This window comes from Martes martes (assembly GCF_963455335.1).
Source record: "Martes martes genome assembly, chromosome: 12".
Taxonomy (NCBI): Eukaryota; Metazoa; Chordata; class Mammalia; order Carnivora; family Mustelidae; genus Martes; species Martes martes.
Genome location: NC_137900.1, coordinates 16889610 through 16915200, shown reverse-complemented (window position 1 = coordinate 16915200; position 25591 = coordinate 16889610). Strand labels below are relative to the sequence as shown.

The 25591-nt window shown below is 44.4% G+C and overlaps 1 protein-coding gene across 2 annotated transcripts in view; it reads right to left on the bottom strand.

The window, feature by feature from the left end:
* The window catches only part of PCSK5 (proprotein convertase subtilisin/kexin type 5), a gene marked incomplete at both ends in the record, with an annotated part of 451941 nt that overhangs the window by 5140 nt on the left and 421210 nt on the right, over window positions 1-25591 (bottom strand). For both annotated transcript variants that reach the window (XM_080819754.1, XM_080819755.1), the window contains 6 exons: window positions 1375-1475; window positions 13080-13297; window positions 17942-18119; window positions 19631-19861; window positions 22989-23225; window positions 24269-24486. In XM_080819754.1, the coding sequence (XP_080675880.1) occupies window positions 1375-1475; window positions 13080-13297; window positions 17942-18119; window positions 19631-19861; window positions 22989-23225; window positions 24269-24486 (1183 nt within the window). The remainder of the gene's footprint in view (window positions 1-1374; window positions 1476-13079; window positions 13298-17941; window positions 18120-19630; window positions 19862-22988; window positions 23226-24268; window positions 24487-25591) is intronic.

Sequence of the window (25591 nt, the reverse complement as noted above, 5' to 3'; positions counted from 1 at the left end):
ACTAGACTGTCAACACGGTCATCACTCCCACATGGCAACAACCCAGACAGCTGAGGGGCAGGGACCCCCTTTTTGTGCCTTCCTAGTTGGGAGAATCCCCAGCACCTTGCTCCAATGTCACCAACACGGGTGACCCATCAAATTCCACGTTTCATCAGGTCTGCCCTGGGATTTTCTTTGACCCGACACCCTGCACTCATTAATCCGCTTGGCCTCTCTGCTGTTAGATGCTGCGTGTGGCCCTGCCCCATCGTAATATTTGTGACTGGTTAGCTAAAACAGTGAAATAAGAGATAAGGATAAAGTGGCTTCCCTCCTGACAAGAGGCTGCTTCAGTGGTGCTAAAAATGTCAATGAGGGAAGATGTCTTCCTGTTTTACTTCAGTGCTTTTGGAAGGGTGGTGTGGTAGAAAGGAAAGGAATGGAAATTGCCTTTGTTGAGCCTTTGAGCACATTTCAGGTGCTGATAAGGTGCTGTCTCAGCTGTGATTGTCTTACCAAATCCTGGGTTAGCTGTGAGGACCCCTGGGTTCAATCCCAGCTTTGTTACTTACCACCCAGGTGATGGTTAGTAAATTATCTAATCTCTCTGAAATTGAGGAGTTTCTCCAAGATGGAAGGATGTAAAGAGAACTCCTGTGTGAATATGTTGGGTCATGTTAATTTCACCATGGAGAGATTTGCTTAATTTCTACAGTTTGGAAGCACAAGAAGTTAGTGAACTCAGAATTTCCCTGGTTTCTAGGCAAGGAAGTGAAATATATCTCTCTCAATACACTGTGCAGGGTGGAGGAAATGGAAGGCTCGTAGCAGTTGTGTAGTTTTGACATTATTCAGGCATTTCAGGTGAGACAGCAGAGGGGTAGGAGAGAAGATATTTCTTCTTTCTTTTAAGATTTATTTATTGGGGGGGGTTGAGTGGGGAAGGAGCAGAGGGAAAAGGAGAGAGCATCTCAAGCAGACTCCACACTGAATGTAGAACCTGACCTGGGGCTCGATCCCAGGACCCTGAGATGATGACCTTGAGCCAAAATCAAGAGTCTGATGCTTAACTGACTGAGCCCCCAGGCACCCTAATATTTTTTATTTCTGATATAATAATCTTAAGTGGCCCTGAAACTGCTAAGATCATGAACAATGAATGTAGAGATAAATCTGAGGTCCTCATTATCTAACTCCCCCATTATTTATCTTAGGTCATCTCAGTCCCTTTGAGATTAAGGCAACAGGTGGGTAGCACCCTTCTGTGATGCAGTGGTAGAAGGTTATAAAACTGGAGCAAGCATGGGAATTGTGAGACTTCCTGATTTTCCCAGAACGACCTCCCACACCTCTGCAGAAACGGAGGAGGGCACTATGCCCAGCTCTCAGTACCTCTCCCACTCTGTAGTCTCCCACCAGACAGTCCGAGGCGCAGATTCCTCCTGCTAGATGGTAACTCCACACACAGGATAAGCAATTAAGTGCTCCTTTTCCTGAAAGGAAAAAAAAATAATAAAGTGACCCTAAATTATGAGGGCTGACCTTAGATTGCAACCTGTCTTGGGTCCAAAACTCTTAGGAGCAAGGAACATGTCAAGCAAATTGAAGAAGAAGGATGGATTGATTGAGGAGATGGGGGGGGGGGGTGTGGGAAAGTCTGCAAGACACCAAGTGAAGACCTAGAAGTCCAATCAACATAAATACTCATTTGGAAATTGAGGTCTGGGAAGTGATAGATCTTTGATGACAGCAAAAAGAAAGATTTTTGGAGAATGGGAAATCATGTAGAAAGGGTATAAAATTTTTGTCATTCTTCTTATTGTTTAACTAATACGAAGGAGGAGAATGATAGCAGATGGTTTGGTGGGTCCTGATACTCAGCTGGTGAGGAAATCATGGTCAGGCAGCTTCTAAGAAAGACTAGACTTAGAATTTAAAAGGCAGGGCTAAAAGAATTTAGCAGATCCTTTTGTCCACTTGTTCTTAATTTGGGGAGGATGGACTCCTTAGAAATTCTCTTGAAAGCTAAAAACTTTCTTTCCAAAAATTTGGCATGCTATTTATTTATTACTATTAATTAATTAGTTAATTAATTAGAGAGAGAGAGAGAGAGAGACAGAGAGACATGGAGAGGGGCGGAGGGAAAGGGAGAGAAAAAAACCCAAGCAGGATCCACACCCAGTGTGGAGACTGACACAGGGTTGGATCTTGCAAGCCTGGTATGACCTGAGCTGAAATCAAGAGTCAGATGTTTGCCCTACTGAGGACTCAGGTTCCCCTATTTATTATTATTATTTTTCCCCTATTTATTATTTTTTAAAATAAATGAAAAGTAAGACCCAGATATGTCAAGTCATTCATTCAAGTGTACATAGATAATGGTCAAGATTCCAATTCACATTTGTTGACCTACAGTAAATGTTCTTTCAGTCATGCTCTCTGCCTTAACCCCTTATGACGCACCAAGTAGAGGAGGTCGGAATCTACAGGCTCTGTTTTTGTGGAGGTAATACCCTACTCTCCTAATTCAGAGACCCTAAGAATGACTGACCCAAACATTACCTTTTGCCCAGATATTAAGGGATAACTTCCAGAAAGGATTTGGACACAGGAGACCTGAATTCTCATTCATTCCATTAGGAAGGTCCTGGTGTTTTTGCTGAGAATTTCAAAAACAAGCAAGGAGATGGATGGGGGACATGGAATGTGACTGACATTGTGAGTTGCAACTTGATATAGGTCTTCCCATGAGAAGAATACTGTACAGAGTGGTTAGTTGAATTTGAAGTAGATCCTTGAGTCCTGTCCTTCACAATCACTAGTAGTTAAATCAACTTTCATGTCTGATCAGTGAGCTCCATCATAATGGTGTTTCTATGGAAAAAAATTCTGAGCTCTGAACAACAGTTTAGAGAATAAACCTTTATCATCCAGCAGCTTCTTGGATTGGGGGCTGCCTGTAGTGACACCAATTCAAAGCCATTTTATTATTTTTAAGTTTTCAATTGAAGTGTAGTTGACATACAATATTATATCAGTTTCAGGTGTACAACAGTGATTCAACAATTATGCACATTATGAGGTGCCCACCACGCCGAGTATTGTCGCCATCTGCCACCATACAACGTTATTCCAATATTATTGACTATATTCCCTATGCTGTACTTGCCATCCCTGTGACTTACTTATTTTATAACTGGAAGTTTGTACCTCCAAATCCCTTTCACTATTGTACCTGTCCTCCCACCCCACCCCTTGCCCTCTGGCAAATACCAGTTTGTTCTCTGTAGTTATAAATCTACTTGTTTGTTCATTTATCTTGTGTGTGTGTGTGTGTGTGTGTGTGTGTGTGTGTGTGTTTGGCTTCCATGTAGAATTGAAATGATATGGTATTGGTCTTTCTTGGTCTGACTTATTTCACTCAGCATCATATGCTCTAAGTCCATCCACGTTGTCATGAATGGCAAGATTTCAATCTTTTTTTATGGATGAGGGACATTCCATTGTACGTATACCACATCTTCTTCAGCCATTCATCTATCAATGGACACTTGGGCTGCTACTGTAATTTGACTATTGTAAGGAATGCCGCTAGAAACTTAAGATGCATATATCTTTTCACATTAGTGTTTGTATTTTCTTTGAGTAAAATGGATCATACCGTATTTTTATTTTTAATTTTTGACAAATCTCCATACTGTTTTCCGTAGTGGCTGTACCAATTTACATTCCAACCAAATAGTGCACAAGGGTTTCCTTTTCTCTACATCATCACCAATACCTGCCATTTCTTGTCTCTTCGGTACTAGTCATTCTGACCAGTCTAAGGTAGAAATCTCATTGTGGTTTTGATTTGCATTTCTCTGATGAGTAATGTTGAATGTCTTTTCATTTGACTGTAGGTAAGTTGCATGTCTTCTTTGGAAAAATGTCTATTCCAGACTTCTGCCCATTTTGCAATCAGATTTTTTTTTCCGTTAAGTTGTATGAGTTCTTTATATATTTTGGATATTAACCCCTTATTGGATATATATACCTGGGTGATCCCCAAAGGCACTACCTGTCACCAGATATATCTCCTTATATTGATTTATTGCACAATCCATACACCCTGGGTACGCAGAGTCTTTTGCCAAAGGCAGTTTGTTAATTTCCGGATTGTTTTCCTATTGTTTCCAAGTTTAACAATCTACATTTGTCATTGCTTCTAAGAATCTGCAGCAACTGTGGGACCTATAAAGATGGCTTTGAGATTTCCTTAGAATTCAGAACTCACTACTGGCTTTCCCTTGGACTGACCCCCACAGGATGAGTTCAGCAACGCAGAGCAACCCCTGGGGACATCCATGGTGTCATTCCACACAGGAAGAGGAAGCTGGAAAGACTACAGTGGTTTTGGCTACCAGCACGGATTTTTATTTCAAACAATTTTGCGAGGAGGATAAATAAAAAGTTAAATGTGTAAAAGTAAGGAATGAGATAATTATGGAGGAACCAACTGCATACAAAGGTAATATAAGGCCTTGGGGGGCCATCCGTCGCCTACCCCCACCCTGTCTAGTGCTTTGGCATATTTTTTTTACAACTCTGATAGATACCACTGGGCAGTCAACTGTGAATGAATGCAATCCAGTTGGTAAATTGTTTATTTAGGTTACAAAATTTTCCCTGTAATTTTTGTGTCTCCTCATTTCGTGGTATGACAGCTAATGTTTTAGGGAGGTACCTTGGAGTCCATCCTTTTTTTTCACCCAGTTTATAACCCAGGAGCAAACCTGTTCCCCAGTTTTGTAATCTAGATCTTGCAAAACCGGAAGATTCACTAAGCAGCCCCGGCTGTGTGCAGCATGGTGAGGGTAGGATGGTACAGACAGTGAGCCCCACACATGGAAGGCTTCCAGCAGGCCCATCTAGGGTTCAAGTCAAATACAGGAGGAGGAGGCCTCAGAACAGCTGCGAGATGCACCCAGCTAGGACCAGCCATCCTTTGAGTACATGATCAGGTAGAATGTGTTGATGGACTTCTTTTGTAAGACTATTTTGTCTTTTAGAGGAATTTTAACTCTACAGCAAAATAGAGGGGAAAGCACAGAGATTTCTCGTGGACTCTGCTCCTTACCACGTGCAAAGGGTCCCCCATTATCAACACTCACCAGCATGGTACTTTTTTTTCTTTTTCTTACCCAAAGATAAACCTATATAGACATATCATTTTCACCCAAAGTCTCTAGTTTACCTTAGGGTTCTCTCTTGCTGTTGTACATTCTGTGGGTTTGGACCAATGTATAATAATACATATCCATGATGAGACTGTCATACAGAGTATTTTCACTGCCTTAAAATCCTCTGTGCTTCTTCTATTCATCTCTCTCTGCCCACCACCCTGGTGACCAACTGCTGGCCTTCTACTGTTTCCACCATAGTTTTGCCATTTCCAAAATGTCACACAGTTGGAATCCTACAATATGTAGACTTTTCAGATTGGCTTCCTTCACGCAGTAATATGCATTTATGCTTCCTCTGTATCTTGTCGTGGCTTAATTGCTCATCCCTTTTTTGCCCTGAATAGTATTTCATGTTCTGGATGTGTTGATGAACTTTTGAGACTGGGAATCTTCAGAACCATCCTCCTTAATCCACCAAGGAAATCTCAGACCCAATTAAAGATATTTATAGGTTTTCAGACTGTGCTTACAAGATCACTAATAATTTCTACAATCCCCGCCCCCCCCCAAATTCTTAAAAAGCTAGTGTTCTCTTTTGGTTGGCTGAGGTTGAGACATTAAATAACCTAATGATGGTTGCCTGGTCTTGATGAAAAACCCAAGGGCTCTAGCCCACTGCAACACCCTAGGACATTGGAATCAGAGTTGTCAGATTTAGCACATCAGAATACAGGGTTTTATCTGGCAATCCTAGTTAGAATAAAGGCCCACACATCTAGTTATGGCAGTATCAGAAAATCTAATGGAAAGCCAACACCATATTTACTATGATATGGCCAGGGATAATGCTAACTTTCTACCACCCTCCCACCGTACCCCCAATTCAATGTATCCCCTCATTTATCTTATTCTAATTAGAAGTTTTGAGCAGCAACTATAGGTGCCTCTGGAATGAAAATAAGAGAATACAAATGAATGGTGACTTAATGCAAGTGTGTTTGGAAGGCCAGTTCTTTCAAGATGGGAGTCAGTTGCAGATAGGGGAGCCACAGCATGGCAGAGTTTTCATGGACTTGTCTCTAGGACTGCCTGGGAGTGGTATGAGGGGCAGAGGAGGGCATTCTAGGTGGGGCTCTTGAGATTCTGCCTGGGCTCCCCACTCCAATCTGAGCGGATCTGCTTGGGTCCATTTGCATCATAGGATCCAGCCTAAGATTTCTTCTGAAGAAGATGGTCTCCTGCCAAAATACCATCTGAAACCATTATTCTAAATTAGTCTGTGCTGGCCAGTACGGTAGCCACTCACAACTTGAGTTGTGCTGTAAGTGCAAAATAAACATCAGATTGTGGAGACTTCGCAGAAAAAAATTCTCAATTTTTACATCAATTACACGTTGAAATGATTATATTTTGGATATGTTAACTAAATACATATATTATTAAAATTAATTTTATCCATTTATTTTTATTCTTTAAAATGTGACCACTGAAACATTTAAAAATGTGTGTATGGGACACCTGGGTGTCTCAGCTGGTTGGGTGTCTCAGCTGGTTAGGTGTCTGCCTTCAGCTCAGGTCATGATCCCAGCGTCTTGGGATCGAGTCCCACATTGGGCTCCTTGCTCAGCGGGGAGCCTGCTTCTCCCTCTGCCTACTCTCCCTGTTCTGCCTGATGCTCTCTGTGCTTCTGCTCTCTCTCTGACAAATAAATCAATAAAATCTTTTAAAAAAATTAAAAATGTGTGTATGGCCTGTGTTACGTTTTATTTGGATAGTGTTGATACACCGCGTTGTGAGTTACTTAAAAGAAATTCTAGGCCTGGTATGGATAGCATGTGACCAGTCCCAGACTAGTTTAGATTGTCCACTAGTCTAAGCACTTTGTAGCTAAGATTAATTTAATGTTTATGTCACTGATAGTCACTCCAAAATAACTTAAATATTGAATATTCCAAGTTGTTGTTGTTGTCATCCTTCTTGGTATTAAGACTTATTTTTGGGGGGAGGCGGTATGGTTGCAAGCAGCCCAAAGAAAGCGGTGGGGCGAGGGGCTGTGACATTGAACCCACAGTTCAGAGAAACACGCAGGTGGCAGCCCAGAGCCAGACAGGTGGCTCGGAGCTGCAGATCAAGATCAGCCACGCCCCATGGGCGGTGCCGGGCTCGGCCGAGCAGCCCTGCGATTGGCCCGACCGCCTGCCCATGCCGCTTCCGCCGAGCGCCAGCTTCCGCTCTGCCACCTTAATTTCTTTCGTAGCTTTTTCGGCTCCTCGTAGCTTCTCGAGCTTTTTCTGGTTCGGGCAGAGTTCACGGCCGCTCTGTTTTTGTTCCCTCTTGGGAAGCGTCTCCTCTCTTTTTCTTTCTCTCTCCCCTTCTTGTTCTTTGTCTTTCCTTGGCTCTGCTCTGTGCCTCTCCTCTGCCTCTTTCTCTGGGCGCTTTTATCGTCTTTGCTCCTCCAGCTCCTCAAGTTTCTGCGCCTCGAGCTGCTGTTTCTTCGGCGAGGTGTCACTCCGGTGTTCGGAATCCAGAGGAACCTTCCGGAGCAGGCGGTGGCCTGGCGCTGCTCGCCTTTCCAGGGGAGGTTCAGGCGGCCCAGGGCTTGGATGAAGCCCACCGACGTACTCGCGGCGTGCGCCTTGGCCTGGAAGTTCAGGCGTCCCCGAAGTTGAAGGTGTGGAAGTTCCGGCCTGTCATCTCCTCCTGTTGTGGGTCCAGCACTGGGATGTCCATGTTCCCCATCTCCCCACCTTCTCAAGCACCTTGACCATGACCTGCTCCCTGGGCTAACTCTGCGCAAACAATTTGCAGGGCGGCCCCTCCAGGTGACTCGTGCCTGGCCTGTCTTTGGGCAGCATTTCATTCTCTTCCTTTGCGTCATGGGAGAAAGAATCCCCTGGCATGTGGGGAAATTGATTCTGAACTTGGCGGCGAGCACCTTGTGGACTTGAGGGAAGCTGCCAAGCTTAATGACTTCGCCGTGGAGGCAGGCCGGGAAAGACGTGACCAGATTTTTGCCTACCTTGCCCTCCAAGCAGATGAAGGCCATGGTGCCCTTGGAAATCGCAGAGTGGAGAACTGGAGATGGTGCACCATGGCCTTAAGCCTTTCCAGCCCCTGCCTGCTGGAGATGGACTTCCCCTGCTGCTTCAGCCTCGGAGGGCCACTCTGATGGTCACCTTCATGATGGGCTGGAGATAGAGTCCTACAGAGCACAGAGCTCCACTGTCTCAGATGTGTTGTGGACTGTGCTAGCTGGTGCCTTAGCCCAGCAAGCATGACCTCCCTGCCCAGCACCATCACCGTTTGCTTGAGGTGCCCTTGGAGCCACTGGCCGCTGTCACTGCCTATTTCTGTGACCGTGCTGAGTGCTGGAGATACAAAGGTAAGTGAGATGGGGGGGGGGGTTGTTCAGTCGGTTAAGTGGCTGCTCGGGTCACGATCTCAGAGTCCTGGGATCGAGCCCCATGCGAGACTCCCTGCTCAGCGGGGAGTCTGCTTGTCCCTCTCCCTCTGCCCCTCCTACGCGCTTGTGCGCGTTCTCTCTCTCTCTCTCTAACAAGTAAATAAATTGATTAAAGACAAAAACAAACAAACAAAAAACAAAGGCAAATGAGATGTATTAATCTTTGCCTTTGAGGATCTCAGTTTAAAGAGACAGAGAGAAAGAATAAATAACATAAAATATGCCCTCTGGGCTCCAGGACCCTGACTGCCTTGTTCACCCTTGAACCCTTGTCTGGGCCATACTGCAGGAGAAACATTGGTTGGGTAACTAAAAAGATGGATGAATGCAGAGTACTAAAGGAACACAATAGAGGGATTAAGGAAGGCTTTGTAGAGGAAATATTGACTGTAATGGGTTAGAAAGAGGTAGCAAGGCACAACAGGCTGAGGAAAGTACTGTGGAAGGAGAAAGGGCGAGGTTGGCTCAGGTTTACAGAAACCGACTATGCCTGGATTTAGAGGGTGGTGAGGCGTGAGATGAGTCCCAAGACAAAGAACCTCATATGCAGAGTTAACTAAGTTAAGATTCTATCCTAGAATCAATGGAGAGTCATTTTTTAAAAACATGTTATCATTTATTTGAGAGAGAGACACACAATGCGAGCGAGTATGGGGGAGGAGCAGCGGGAGAGAGACAAGGAGACTCTTCGCTGAGTGCAGAGCCTGATGCAGGGCGTGATCCCAGGACCCTGAGATGAGGACCTGAGCCAAAACCAAGAATTGGACACTTAACTGACTGAGCCACACAGGCACTGCCGAGGGAGATTCAGTTTTAAGCAGAGAAGTATCATTATGGTATTTGTCACACAGAAAGATCAATCTGAGAACATAATGGAGGACTGGTTGGTATACAATGGCTAATACTGGAAGCAGGAAGGCCAGTTAGAGATTGGTGAATAACTAGGTTAGGGGAGATAAGAGTCTGAACTAAGGCATTGATACTACAAAGCGAAGAGAGGGGAGAAGAGAGTTAAGAGATTGGCGTAGATGGACAGGAGTTGAGGACAAACCGAATGTGAGGGTTGAGATGGGGATCAGAGGGTTATCTGACCAGGTTACTGCCTCAGGCAACTGGATAGGTGCTGGAACCATTCATCAAGATGCGGAGCATGAGCGAAGGTGGTCTACAGATGGGGTGGGGTGGCTGGAGAAAACTGCATTTACATTTCAAGTTTGAGGTGTCGAGCAACTCATTAGCAGGCAATTGGATGTATGGAACTAGAGTTCAGGAAAACCATTTGGGAAGGAGAAGTAGATTTGGGGAGGCATTAAGGCATAGTGATAATGGAAGCCACCTTCAGTCTGGAGAAGACTATATTCCTATGTACTTGGGAAGCACCTGGGGAGAAGTTATTATAAAATATCATCAAGATGGTACTTAGGAAGGTCAGTTTTGTGGGTAGACAGCAAGGGTGGCTGACGGTCTTCTCCCAGGGTGGGGAAGAAGCTGAATTTCTCATCTCCATTCTTGATGTTTCTATAGAGTCAAATAACTGCTCCAAGATGAATCATTTTGGAAGGGAAAGGAAGCAAGGGTAGAAGCAGGCTGTTAACAGGCTGGCCTTTGCTTGTTTCATCTAACAGTACTAAGTACCGAAAACCAAAACAAACACTCCAACTATACCCAACCCCTAGCTATTTGTATTAGCAGAAGGATAGTTTAGGGCATGGTGCTCTTTCAAGAATCTGCTTATCCATTAGTAACACACCTACATCAAAAATCACATGTGAATTTAGGTTCTGACCTAACCCATACTCTCCACGGACTGAAATGGTAGAATAAATATAAACAGAACCAAAAATAAATAAATAAATAAAAGGTTAGGTGGGCTCAAAAATAAGATGAAATCACTTTGGACCGGAAAAGGAATATAAATACATAATAGTTGTCTGACTGATGCCACCCATCTGCTTTGCAGATGGGGATGGTGTCTGTGAGTTTAACTTTTCTATCATAATAGGAACTAAAAGTGCTTCATGTTAGATGTGGGCCAAAATCCAGGCTGAGATCTTAAAACAAGAGTCAGAGGGGGACACTGCCCCTGTAGACCTCACCTCCAGACCAGGAACTCCTCAGGGCTGCCAGCTGGGTTGCTGATGGGATCTGCACTGTCATCAGCATCCCCTTCAGGAAGGCTGGGATGTCCTATTTCTGGACTTAGTTTCAGGGTAGGAGGCAGGTGCAGAGTTAACCAAAAAACTACTAGGCTGAGAGGAGTAAGGACACAGTGGGGGGAGGTGAAGGATGAAATTTCCCATTCAAAAGGAACTCAAGACCAAAAATCCAAAATATATGGAGAAAATGAACATTAAGATGACAAACACGATCAATGATTAGAATGTGAATTTACTTCAAATAATACCATTTTTATAGAGAAGCTTGACAAAGTTTCAATAATCAGTATATTAAAGATGTTAAAAAATAAAAAGACATAATATCGATAAAGAAAGGATAAATTAGGAAACACAAACATGAAGATATGAAACAAAAAGATACGGGTATAGAGGCACCTGGGTGGCTCAGTCATTAAGCTTCTGCTTTCAGCTCAGGTCATGAGGAAGCCTGCTTCTCCCTTTCCCACTCCCCCTGCTTGTGTGCCCTCTTTTGCTATCTTTCTCTCTCTCTGTCAAATAAATAAATAAATAATCTTAAAAGAAAAAAGAGAGATGGGTATAGAGAAGAAATAATTTTAAAATTTTAAAGTAAGGTATTTAAATTTAAAAAACCCTAAAATAATAGGTGAGCTGAGCTTCAGACTAAATATGGAGAACAAATTAGAGGAATGGAATAAAGTACTGAGGAATTAACCTAGTATAAACCATAGAGAGTCAAAGAAATAAAAATATGAAATAGTAGGTGGGAAACAGAGAGATCAGGAAAGTCTGAGTGACATTAAATAAGGAATTCCCAAGAAGGAGATCAGAGGAAAGGGTGGAGACACAACATTTGGAGGTCTAAAAATAGCAAATTTTCTGGTTTGCAAAAAGACTGTAGGATTTGTTTGTTTTGTGTTCATTCAGAATACACTAAATGAGCACTTACTATGTGTTACAGTCTAGACTAGAACAGAGTATACAAAATAAATCCAATCCCAGCCCTGAGGATCTCACAATTACTAGGAGAGATGGACATGATTAATTAAAATTAATGTAAAAAGAGCTATGATAAAACAGTATGTTACAGAATCAAGAGTAAGGAAGAGCATTTCTGAGAGGATTAAGAAAAGCTCCCCCCACCCCAAAGGAAAGCTTCCCAGAGTAGATGACGCCCAAACTGGGTGTTCTAAGTTGAGCATTCCCTATAGTGTTGTTCTCCAGGAAGAGGAAGCATGTAGGCAAAAGGTGCAGAGGCATGAAAGTATGACGTGTTTGGTGGCGCTGAGTGGCTCTAGGTTCTATAATACATGGAAGGAGAGGCAAGGTCCTAAGCTAAAATGACTGGCTGGGGAAAAACTTGAATCACCTTTTAAAAATTAAAAAAAAAATTATTGGATTTATTGAAGTACAACAAGTAAAGGTATAGATTGCTGAGATAGACCATGTTCATAAATGTGATGACTCAGGATCATAACGATGGATTCCCCTCCCCCCAAATAAATTCAGTGTAAAGCCAATTAATATCCAAGGGATTTTTTTTTAATGAAATGTGACTGAGTATAAAATTTATATAGAAAAGGGACTGGAAATAGCCAAGATAATTTTGTAAAGGATAGCGGAAATATACCGGGCCAACTACCAATATTAACCTAATAAGTTTTAACAATTAAAACATTGTAGGAGGTATTTCGGTCTAGAATTACTGTGCAGGATGACCTGGGGAGAGGGGGTGGCAAGACCAGAGTCCAAGTCACATGCTTCAGAAAGTTTGCTGAGAGATGCTGAGAATGGAAAACGAGGAGAGTAAAAATGAAAAAGAGATCTGAGTACATAAATACTTAGGAGAGAAAATCAGCAGACCTTGAAGTTTACCTTTGTTGGGGAGCTGGTGGGTCAGCAGGGGGCAAGGGAAGGAAGTCCGTAAGGTATTGGTTGGACATTGGGTCCATTAACAGCAAGAGTGACTACCAGAGGAAGCCTAGATTGTGTTTTCTCTGGGACACATTGATTCTAGGGTTCTCTGGGACAGAGAAGTCTCAGGGAGCTTAGCACGGAGCTTGGGCGAGCTGGAGACAGACATCTTAAGCAGTTGTTGAAATAATAAAAATAAAACTCCCTAGGCAGATTCCAAGTTCAACAAGCAGAGGAGGACAGAGCGGGTGGGAAACCCCTCCTGGGGGAGAGGATGCCTTTATGTAGACCTGGAAGGATGGGAGGGTGGGAAGAGACAGGAGGACAGCGCTCTCCAGGCGAGGGGAAGAGAGGGGCCAGGCCCAGAGGAATCCTCATCTTCCCAACCACACCCATGCAAAATGACAGACACACCCTCACCTTTGCATTTGTCGCAGGTCGGGTGGCATCTCTCACACGTCTGTGTGTTTTGTTCCCCATAGTAATGCTCAGGGCAGGCGCGAAGACACTCTCCCTTGGAGCGGAGCAGGAAGAAAAACTTGTCGCAAGACAGGCAGTCGGTGGGCCTCGGGCCCCGGCACGCCCTGCAGCTCTTGCTGCACCGCTCACACCGCTGCGTGGAGATTTCTGCGTAGTACCTGGAACCAAGCAGGTAAGCGGAACACTGAATACTAAGCTTTGCTCTTAACCTGGGCGTGGTGGAAACATCCGGGTTAGTCACACGGTGTTCATTTCCGAGTTGTGTGACATAAGACCACTTGTTAACGTTACTCAGTGGACAGGTTACTGTAGGCACACCTCATTTTGTCATGTTTTGCGGGTGCTTTAGGGCAAGTCTTTGGGCGCTGTTCTTTCCAATACCATTTGCTCACTTCCTGTCTCTGTCCCATTTTGGTAATTCTTGCAACATTTCCAACTTTTTCATTATTACTATACTTCATATGGTCTTCCGTGATCAGTGGTTGCCGAAAGCTCAGATGATGGTTAGCCTTATTTTGCAATTAAGTGTTTTTTAATTTAGGTATGTCGATCACTCTTTTAGACATAATGCTGTTGCACACTTAATGGACTACAGTAGTGCGTAAGCCTAACTTTTACATATGTGCCCCAGGAATCCGAGAACTTCATTTGACTTGCTCTATTGCAATATTCACGTTATTGCAGGAGTCTGGAAGTGAACTGTGGGATCTCCAAGGTGTGCCTGTAATGAGACTAATAAATCTGATGACTCAGCTTTCTTATCTTTAAATGGGGTACTACAGCATAAATCAGTTTTCTTATCTTTAAATTGGGCACTACAGTCCCTCCCCTGAGTATTAAATTCGGTAATACACACAAAAGAACTTATCTTAGTTCTTTTGAACCGCAATAATTTTTCACTACTTTTGCCTTGTCTATAACCATGTGCTTCTCCACTGGAAGATTCAAGCCTCAGGTTTTGTTGAATGGAATCAGGGTAGGGAAGATGTTTTCAGTGTACCTCTGAATGATTCTTCTGGTTTCGTAATTTTAAAAAACATCTCCTATCTTTAGGGACGCGTAGGTGGCTCAGTCAGCTAAGTATCTGCCTTCGGCTCAGGTCATGATCCCAGGATCCTGGGATCGAGCCCCTCATCGGGCTCTCTGTTCAGCTGGGAGTCTGCTTCCCCTTCTCCCCTTGCTTGTGCACATGCTCTCTCTCTCTCTGACAAATAAATAAGTAAAATCTTTTTTAAAAAATCTATCTTAAAATAGAAAATGACATGAGCAATGCTAATGTTTACATTATAATAGATGTAACCTCTGAAAAAAATTTTTGGAGGCTAAATGTAGCCATAATCACTGTTCATTAACTTTTTACTGAGTACGTGGTAGTTCTGTTGGGACTTCATAGGCATTATTTCACCTTATTGAACCTAAAAGTAAGATGCTAGAGCCTGCCTTCTGGAACAAACTGCATGGGGTCAAAGCCAAGCAGTTCCACTCATGAGCTGTGCAACCTTGGGCAAGTCCCACACCATCTCTGTGTCTCAGGTCTGTAATATGAGGCCAATGTTAGTAGCTAAAATTAAACAAGTTATTGTTGAGAAAATTGTTAGAATAGCGCCTGGCACATCATGAATCACACATATTTGTGATAATTATGAATCGTATGATTACATCTCAAAACAAACCTTATGATTTGGATATTATCATCTCTATTTTATGTAAGTAGAAACTGAGGCTCAGAGAATTCAGACAATTGGCTTAATGTCAGACTGCTCATGAAGCAGGCTCATGTGATTTGGACCTACCTGTTCACTGCTCTAACAAAGCAGGGCGAAGTAAATAAAAAGAGAGAAAAGAAATCGTTGACAAAGATGAACTTCTAGACATCCTCCGACCCTTCTTGGTATCTCTGGACACGGGCACATTGAAGCTATTCTAGAAACTTCGATGGTTTGCCCTTGGCTTCTCTGGCCTGAGACTCTTTGCCACATTGGGTTCCCTAAAGTTTATTTCAGTTCCACGAAAGACGTTGGAAACTAAATCCAGGGCAAGGTAGCGTGAGTCCGCCTCTCTCTCGCCACCTATCCCTGACCTGAGTGAGGGCATTTGTATCTCCGTGGCCCAGCCTGTGGCAAATCAGGCCTTGTTTTACCTTCTGCCATCAGGTGAGGAAAATTACAGCCGAGTCAGTCAGGAAGCCTGGGTGAGACCGGGTGATGAAGGGAGGACAAAGAAAGCATCAGCCAGGGACTGAAGAGCCAATAAAGGCCACAGAAGAGGGGAAGAGAAAGCCACGGGAAAAGGTAGAAACCCACACTTTCCCGCACAGACAATACAGGGACTTGAAATCAGAAGATCTGACGTCTTGTCTTGGCCCCACTGTGTATTAGTAGCCTTGTGACGTTCGGCAAGTCACTTAACATCTTTGAGCCTCTATTTTCTCATCTGTAAAATGGGGAGAATAAGTTGATCTCTGAGTATTGTTGGAGAACCAGATCATAATATAAAAATTTATTCTGAGTAGAAATACTTTGTAAACTTCAAAGCAGCATATATATTCTTTACTAATATTCCAAATGTCGATAGGTTGTTTCTAAGATGAAAAGCACTGGGGCGCCTGGGTGGCTTATGTGTCTGCTTTCGGCTTGGGTCATAATCCCAGCGTCCTGGGATCGAGTACCATGTGGGGCTCCCTGCTCAGCAGGGTGTCTGCTTCCCCCTCTGCCCCTCCCTCCCACTTGTCTGTGCTCTCTCTCTCTCTCTCTCTCTCAAAAGTAATAAATACAATATTTAAAAAAAGCCTATTCTGAGGTTAAACACACAAAAAAATCCTGTGTGTGGGTAAAGGGTTCAGAGGATCATATACCTGCCTTTCCAAGGCAAAGAGATTTAATATGAGGTTGAGGCAATGTGCATGGAACACTGGTTTTGTACAAGGAACCATTTCTGTTAAATATTTCCACTTATACCTCATTAATATCCCATTCGTTCCTCATTAAAGAAATTTATGGCAACTCGTGCCTCTCCTCCCAGTGGGTAACTTCACATACTTCACAACAGAACAATTATCTTCTTAATTTGATGGTCTACAACTATTTAGATGACAGGATTATACCCTTTTGTGCATAAAAATATTTAATGACTTGATTTGAGGGAGATGGAAATTCCTTTCATTGGATCCAGATCTTTTCAGGCACTTTCTGGAATGAAGAGGAAAGGCTAAGCCAGGTGGCCCTTTCCCCGCTCTTGTCGGGTATGGCCTTTTGTTCATGGATCCATATGGCTGGTGTTTTTGAGGGCTGAGGTGTGTGACTTTGTGCTGAGTATTGTAGTAATATGTGTAAAAATAAGAGGTTTTTTTTTTTTCCAGGCTTATAATCTTCTTAGTAAGAAATATATAGGAAGAATCAATTCTTTTTTAAAAAAGATTTATTTATTTGAGAGACAGTGAGAGAGAGAGCGCACGAGAGAGCGAGAGTGCGTGAGTTGGGGTGGAGAGGCAGAGGGAGAGGGAGAAGCAGGTTTCCCACCGAGCAGGGAGCCCGATGTGGGGCTCCATCCCAGGACCCTGGGATCTTGACCTGAACAGAAGGCAGACGCTTAACTGACTGAGCCACCCGGGAGCCCCAGGAAGAATCAATTCTTGAAGGTCAAAATCCTTGTATTTTACATCCAAAGTGTTCTTCATCAAACGTGTGGAATGACTGAGTGAATGGATGAGGGCAGTGTTCAGCACACAGTGCAGGCAGGAATTGCTGTAGAGCTGAAGGAAAGAAGCATGAGGTCTCATCTGGGCTGAAGCATTGGGGAAAGTCCAAGGGGATCGCCTTTCAGTTTGGGTCTAGAAACCCTCAGTGCCTTAGGTGACTGACTGGGAAGGAAGAATTAGCAATGGGCCTGTAATCTACATCTTTCTCTGTCCTGGGGATTCCTGGGGGCAGAAAAGGGAGGACTCCGTCAAACCCTCTTTCAAATATGCTGGTAATCAGACCTTCTGATAAATACACTTAAAGTTTTTCCTAGCAAAAAAATTTCCTAGCAAAAAAAAAAAAAAGTTTTTCCTAGCAAAAAAAAAAAAAAATAAAAGTTCTTATTTGTGATGTGCTTTTAGGAAGATACATCTATGTATCTAGGTTGCTTGGCACCTAAACCTGTACATTATAGATATACAGGGGCGTGGGAGGTTGGAGCATTGGTGGCGTGTAAGTGGGAATATTTCATTGAAAATTTTCCCTTTGTAAAATTGATGTTCCGCGTACCTGGCTTAGACCTCACCTATTAAATCTGATCAGAACAAATCCTAATGCAGAAGAAGAAGAACCTATATGTATGGTTTCAGACTTCTCTAAGGGAAGAATGCTTTGCCTCTGCCTTGTGATTGCCTATCCCTTCAAATTAGTAACGAAGTGTGACCCGTGATTCTAACTTGATGATCGACCCTTCGTGTTGTCTCACTGGGTCACTCTGCCTCTCCCGTGTCCTTGTCCATTACTATGAACTAGCTGAAATCTTTTTTTTTTTTTTTTTAAGATACTTATTTAAGTAATCTCTGCCCCCAACATGAGGCTCAAACTCATGAACCCAAGATCAGGAGTCATGTGCCATACGGACTGAGCCAGCCAGGTGCCCCTAGCTGACAGCCTTTAGAGATCAGTAGATTTTGGGTGGACTCTCATCTTCATTTCTTCCTAGCACTGAGACTTCAACCCGGTGTTATATAGCTTAGCTTCCTCATCTGCAAAGTGGGTTTGCTGGTAGTGCTGCCCGGAGTGGTTTTGGGGTTAAACGAGGGAAGTGTGCATTGAGCGCCTTACCCTTCCCGGCACTGCAGCAGGCACTCCTTTTCCAGCTGGAACGAGCCTGGGTGGCAGGAGAGGCACTGTGTGCTGTGTCTCCCTTCACACGTCCTACAAGAGCTGTGGCAGGGGATACATCGGTGGCTATCCTCATCAGCGTAGTAGCCCTCAGGACAGTCCTGCACACAGGTCGTGTCTGCCAAGGAAGAAAGAGTCTGTCTTGGTATTAAGTATGACGTGTGTCTGCAAAAACTCCTCTCTGCGCTCCCCATGGCTCACCATGGTGGGAGGGGAGGGTGTAGGAGGAATGAGACGATGTCCTTGGAGTGTCTTGCTTCTCAGGTCTCCTGGGTTAGGGAGATAGATGCTAACCCTTTCTAGGTCTCCGATAGATTCATCTCTTCCTTCCCTCTCTCCCACGCCCCTCCACTGCTCCTTCTTCTAGCTGAGTGAGCTTTGTCTCATTTTCTTTCTCGCATACCTGTGTTAGCCCAGTCACGCTATCCCTGGAAACCTGAGGGCATTGCTTCACATCGGTGATAACCTTCTAGTAGATCTGCTGGAGGTAGCTAACCTCAGACCACGCCAGACTTCAGGAGGATTTATTAATCCCTGGATGCAAAATCCAGGGGAAATTTTGATGAGGGGCTGCTTACCTGCATGATTGTAAAGTGTCTTTTCACAGACTGCTTGTTACTCGCAATGGAAAACAGTAACTAAGCAGCAGAGACCCTGGCCAGCCCTCTGAACAGGTGACCACAGTTAGCATCACCGGTGAGGGGCAGGTGACATCCCGGGTCTCCAGGTGGACATGACATTACCTGTGGAGTATTCTGGCTGAGAAAGCATCATCTCCATCTAATCGTGGGAAACGTCACACAGACTCCCATAGAGGGATAGGGACTGTATTCTTCTAAAATGTCAATATTCTAGGGGTTCCTGGGTGGCTCAGTAGGTTGGGCCTCTGCCTTCAGCTCAGGTCCTGACCTCAGGGTCCTGGGATCGAGCCCTGCATTGGGCTCTCTGCTCAGCAGGGAACCTGCTTCCCCCCTGCCTCTCTGCCAGCTTCTCTGCCTACTTGTGATCTCTGTCAGTCTAAATAAATAAAATCTTTAAAAAATAATAAAAAAATGTCAATATTCTATAGAAAAAAAATGTCTGTGGAAATGTTTCAGATTAAAGGGGGCTACAGAGACCCGGGAACCGAAAGCAATACCTGATTGGAAACGGGATCCTGCTTTAAGGGGGAATTGCCAAAATTATAAAACAGGTGATATAGTGAAGTATTGATGTTAAATTCATTTGCATCGACAGCTGTACCGTGGCTATGTCAAAAAGCATCCCTAGTTGTAGGAAATACATACTAAAGTATTTATGCGAAAGGAGCCACGCTCTGTATATCACATCCCCAGATGGTCGGGAAGAAATTTATTGTGGATGATATAGGTATACACGTTGAAAGAGATGAGAGCGAGCACCCAAATAATTAAGCAAACGGGGTATCTGATTAGCAGTGGGCGAGGTGGGTGAAGGGCACGTGCATGGCCTTCTTTGTACTTTTGTCTTTTCTGTAGTTTTGAGAATTTTCCAAATATGAAGTGAAAAATTAGAAAGACAGCAAACATCTACTGGGTGCCAGGTGATATGGAAGGTAGTTTCCCAGATGGAGGGGAGGAGAGAGCCCTCCTCAGAGGACACGTGACTCACTGAGAAGAAGGTGGTCCCTCAGGCAGGCGTGACACTGGTCCTCGGCAGGCCCCGTGCAGCGGAAGCACTTGGCATGGCAGGGCTTGCATCCCAGAGCCTCTACGTCCCAGTACTCAGAGGGAGCGCATTCCTTGTGAGGCACACAGTCCCCGTGGTGGTTGACCAGAAGACCTTCCTGACAGGTCACACAGGTCCCAGGGGATGAACAGGTCTGGCAGGACTTGTGGCAATCTGTGGGCACAAGGCCAAGGGAGAGAGGATCAGGGTGTACCTGGAAGGCGTGTTCACATTTCTTCCTCCGTCCTTTCAGAGATTTCTACAACTCTGGACTAGGGCATGGGCACCAAGTTGGGTAGAGCCCTTGGACTCTGGGTAGAGCATTCTTGTCAAATGAGAAGAAAAATGGCCGTTTCATCTCTGTAATATCTAGAGAACCCCTTCTTGCAAAATCCAGAAATGTTAGACTCAGTGTAGTTACCAGAACTGCAACAGAATATTAAGCAGTTCTGGAGGGTGTGATCGCACACCGGTCTGTGGCCTGCTCACCCCATAACTCTAACTGCCGTCCTCCACTAACCCTCCCAGAACACCCTGAGCTTATCACTAACAACAGTTGTTGGGATGTATTGTAATAACCTGTGGGTCAAAAAAAAGGCCTCTTGTATTCCAGTGAGAGGACCTGGCTTGTAACAGGCACTCAGTAACTTTTTGTTAGAGAAAATCAAAACCGTTCATTCCTACCTCGGGGTTTAGCCATTGCTGTCCCCTCTGCCTAGCGTGTATGTGTGGTTCTCCTAGATAGATGTGTGGGTTATATTTTCAGTGATGTCTTCAGGCTGCCTTTGCTCTAATTTCAACTCCATCCTGCCCAACTTCCTGTTCCCTTGCCCTGACTTACTTTTCCTTTTGACTTACTTTTTTAGGGTCTGTCTTCCCCCCGTTTTCTGTCTGTATTGTCCCCTGCTTTTTCTCAGGCCTAAAGGAGCTCACAGCACATGGGAGGCCCCCAATGAGTGCTTACTGAGTAGAATAGACACCTGGCATTATTGTCACCTTATTTTATCTAGAGCAGGACATTGAGGCTGAAGGTACCAGGTCACTTGGCTGGAAATGGACAGGGTTAGGAGTTGAACCCAGGAGCTTAATTAGAGCTCCTACTATTTCTGCCCTGGTGCCTTGGGATAGGTGTGGGATTCTTAGAGCTGCCTGTGCTGTCTCATAGAGGATAATTTGGGTGATCCAAATGGATCCCAAGTCCTGTGTTTCTTAGAGGAGATCCTTCTTACTTCTGGATGCTTCTCTACATCTACCTAAATCTTAATTTTTCAGGCCAGGTCCTTTATTTCTTCTCTCTGGAAAGTCGGTGGTCACCCTATTTCTTCCAGTACCAGCTTCCCTCAGCCTGAGTTTGGACTGGTGGAAGGAGTCATTGCCTTGCAGGAAGAGCCTTCAAGTTAGTTCCCAACAGTTGAGTTGGTCTGAGGGGAGCCATATATATATATATATATATATATGCTGAGACAAGGATATATATATGAAATATAAAATATTTATTTTTATATATAATAAATATGTATTTAAATATAATTTATATTTATACACATATTATATTACTATATGTTATGTAAGTTATCTATAATAATATAAATATAATAAAAAATAAAAAATATAATTTTATAATAAATATATATAAAATATATATTTATTATATAAAATATATTTTACTTTGTATATATTTTGTTATAAAATATATATTATATATAACATAAAATATATAATAAATATATTATTAAATATAACTAATATATTTATTAATTTATATATAAATATATATATTACATATATATAATATGTGTGTGTGTGTGTGTGTGTGTGTTTAAGCTCCCCAGGTAATTCTAATGGACAATCAGGGATGGGAACCAAGGGCCTTTCTCAATGAGAAAATTAAGTCAGGTAAGTCAAGTAAATGAGGCCCATAAAGTTCTCTGTACGGCAAATTACCTTTATTATTGAGCACCAGAGAAAGGCCACAAATTGAGCCTCGGTTCCTGTCCAGGTACAGGCACGATGGCATGGCAGCCTTTGGCTGAGTTGCTAAACTTCTCAAGGAAACTGGCCCCAAGCTCTCTCCCGCCCCATCTTCTACCATGTTCTAGTCCATGGTCTTTCATGGGGGGCACTGACACTAAAGGGTGCCTTACAGAAAACCCATAACAAGGTGGATCCAGGTCCTAGGGCTGGAGCAGAGAGCTGTCAGGAGTCGGCTCCATCCCCACGTCCTGTGACATGGAAATCATTCTTCTGAGTACGTTCTAGAACGTGGCTGCCTGGGGTTTCTCCCACCCCAGGCGCTCACCCTCAAGCTCCCGCTGCTGTTGGGACCACCTCTGCAGAGCTGCCTAACAGTGCCTGCTTGGTGGCGACACGGGCCAAGTTAGCCCTGGCTGCCTAGCGGGAGTGAATCACTGGGACTCTGGAGAGGTTAGCCCAGGGCGATTCATTTAACGGAGAATTCTAATGGTAGACCATTTATTTTTTTCTGTTCTGAGGCCAACCGTTGATACCTCGGGAAAACATAAGGAGGCATCAACAAGAGCAGATCCCGCCTTGAACGGGTTGGGGTTGATGTGCTGAGTGAGGGGGGTGTCCCAGGGCAGGATCTGCTGAAGCAGGTGAGGAACCACGGAGGGTCACCGCAGGGAGCAAACTGGTGAGGGACCCAAGAGGCACCAAGGAAACCCTCCCCCCGCCCCCCGAGGCACAGCTTTCCCTATGCTGCTGTCACCCTTTAGCAGCTTCAAGGCTTAAGAAAAATAACCAGGGGCGCCTGGGTGGCTCAGTGGGTTAAAGCCTTTGCCTTCAGCTCAGGTCATGATCCCAGGGTTCTGGGATCAAGCCCTGCATCGGGCCCTCTGCTCAGCAGGGAACCTGCTTCCTCCTCTCTCTGCCTGCTTCTCTGTCTACTTGTGATCTCTGTCTGTCAAATAAATAAAATCTTTAAAGAAAAAAAACCAAGACACTTCCATTGTGGGTGACTTGCGAAGGCTTGTGTCTGCTGTGAAGCTTCACACTGGAGTTCCTTTTGATCAGCGGATCAGAGCCTGTGTTGGGAGGAGGGTCAACCTGACTTGTTCTTAAGAAAAGTTACCTGGTCAAAGCTGGTGAATGATTCATTTAAAATTAATAATGAATTAGAGCAGATTAAAAAATCTGCTTTCTCGAGCAGGAGGGAAACGGGTGGGATGACAGCTCCGGGGCTGGAACCCCGCAGACCCCAACACGTGCTTTGTCTCAGCAGACACCCATTGTGGTGGCGGGTGCCCTGGGGATGCCTGGCCAGACTCATGCAAGCCTTTACCTCGGCAGTCCTTAGTCTCTTTCTCATAGTAAGTTCCCACTGGACACTCGTCCAAACACCGTCCATCGTAGAGAACCAGGGATGGCTCGGCACAGAGGTCACAGTCATCTGCCGAGGGGCCACTACACTCCAGACAGTCTTCGTGGCAGGGGATGCACTCGCGTGTGTCCTCGTAGAACCCGGGGGGGCAGGACTGATGACACATATCCTGGTATAGGAAGGACGCAGGCATACACTCTGCAGGGAGTAGGAAGCAGCAAGTTACCCCCTCGGGCACAGGAAAGAGGAATTCATTTCTTCTGGAGTGGGCTAGCCTGTCCAGACCCCACTGGCTCCTTCTACCAGAGTGTTCCGTGTCCCATGTGTGTGCCCTATGCCAAGCCTCACGTCTCTAAGCTTTGGGAGAGAAGACCACATACGGTGGCCTAATGACCTGGTGTTGGGTTTACAGCCCGAAATGATCTGCCCCTTAGAGGTGTAAAAAATTGCAGTGATGGGGTAGACCAGCTATGGAGGAGATGCTGGAGGTTTTGGCGAAAACCTGAAATGCAGGCTGTATTCAGTCCAAAAGCAATTTAAACGTTCCTGCATTAGTTATGTTTTCATTCCCTGGTAGGGTCGACTGGTGACATAAATGTGGTTACTCAGTGTGAGGAATGCATTGTGGGTTTCTTTCATTTGTCTTCATTCTCTTATTTGGGGGGGGGCAAGAAAACACTTTGGGTCACACCGAGAGAATCCCTTCGATGGAACAACATCATTCAATGGGTCTTACTCTGGAGAGGAGATAAGCCCGTCTTGGAGATAATTCTCAAGAAAGAACTCCTAGCCAGAGTGCTCTCCTGAGTCTTACTGTCTTCGCCTGAACGTCTCTTTCGTATCTTTTATAACAGTTGTAATCCTCTAGCTCCCTCTGTGTTTCCTTAATATCAGCCTCCCTATGAGATTTTGTGCTCAAAGAGGCAGGAACTTCGGGTTCTTTTATGGATTTCCAGCAGCTGGGATGACCCCTAAGTGCTCAGGACAGCTGTCTGGGAGAAATTCCGCAGAAGTAGGGCTTTCGTTTGTCTTTGCTTAAAGCATCCGTAATGGCAAGGTTTTAATCTCGCCCTTGATTTCCTCAGTGATGGGCAGGGAGGTGGATCTATTTCAGTAAAGGTAAGGAGACTGGTTCCCTCCATTTTGCATGGACACTTCCCCCCCCCACCCCCTGCCATAGTCAGTCCCCAGGGGTGGTGGCTTGGGAGAGCCACACTCTCCCCTGGGATGCTCCCACATACCTTTGCACGTCTTCTCATGGATGCAGTCCTGACACATCTCAGGGCAAGCCTTGCACACCCCCTCCACGGCCACGTGCCTCTCCGGGCAGGCTTCCCGGCATGCTCCCTGGTGCAGGGTGAAGCTTCCTTGGCAAGAGCGGCAGTTGGTGGCATTTCCTTCGCACGTTCTGCAAGGAGAGCTGCAGGGCTTACACATGCTGTCTTCTGCGTAGAAGCCCCTGTGGGGAAGACAGCACAACTGGAGATGCTTTCCGGCTGGGGAAATGAGTCACGCCTGGTGGCAGAGGGCTTGGGACTGAAGACGCTGGGAGGGCGGCTGTCATCGTGGGGCAGAACGAGGTGGTCAGATTTGCAGAGGAAGGAGGGGTCAGAAATCACATCCAGGAAGAGAAAGATGAAAGGAATAGGTATTGTCCTTGTGAAAGTGGTTGGTTTGAAAGCCACTTTTGTTACTGTGTGCATAGTTCAGCCACCTTCTGGTTTCCTGATTTTATCTCCCAATTTTTATTCTTTTTTTTTTTCAAAGATTTTATTTATTTATTTATTTATTTGACAGAGAGAGAGAGAGATCACGAGTAGGCAGAGAGGCAGGCAGAGAGAGAGGGGGAAACAGTCTCCCTGCTGAGCAGAGATCCCGATTCAGGGCTCAATTCCAGGACCCTGGGATCATGACCTGAGCCGAAGGCAGAGGCTTAACCCACTGAGCCACCCAGGTGCCCCTAGTTTTTATTCTTTATTCCTTTTTTTTTTTTTTAATTAGAGCCTTATGTTGAGTAGAAAATGCTTTTTATCCAATACATTTTTCATGAAAAATTTTCATTTACTATATTACTGAATTTAGTCTTTAATATAAAATGTTCGTTTATAATTAAGTTAAAAAGTTACTTTTAAAAAGCTCAGAAGGTTTAATGCCCTTTAAAATTAGAACCACTTTTTTTTTCGGCTGCTCTCAGCCAATCTCCAGTGACTTCTTTCAAACACACGCATAGAATGTTTGCACACAGTGTCAAACATATTTACAGCACAAACATATTCTACAAATATACAGGAGGATATATTTCTATGACTGACTGTCCCAGGTGGAGTCTGGTGTCTGTGTATATATTGGATCTCTCGGTGATTACATTATCGTGCCATAGATTAATACTGACTGGTGAACACAGTAAATATGAAAACCTCAAACTTTTCAAACAGATTTGGAAGATGAGAAAAATACAGACAGTTCCTTGGAAGAAAAAAGCTGGAGGAAAGAGCTGGAACATGCAGAAGCAGGAAAATCACAAGCCAGTGTAGAGGATATGGACTTTGACGTCCTAGGTATCT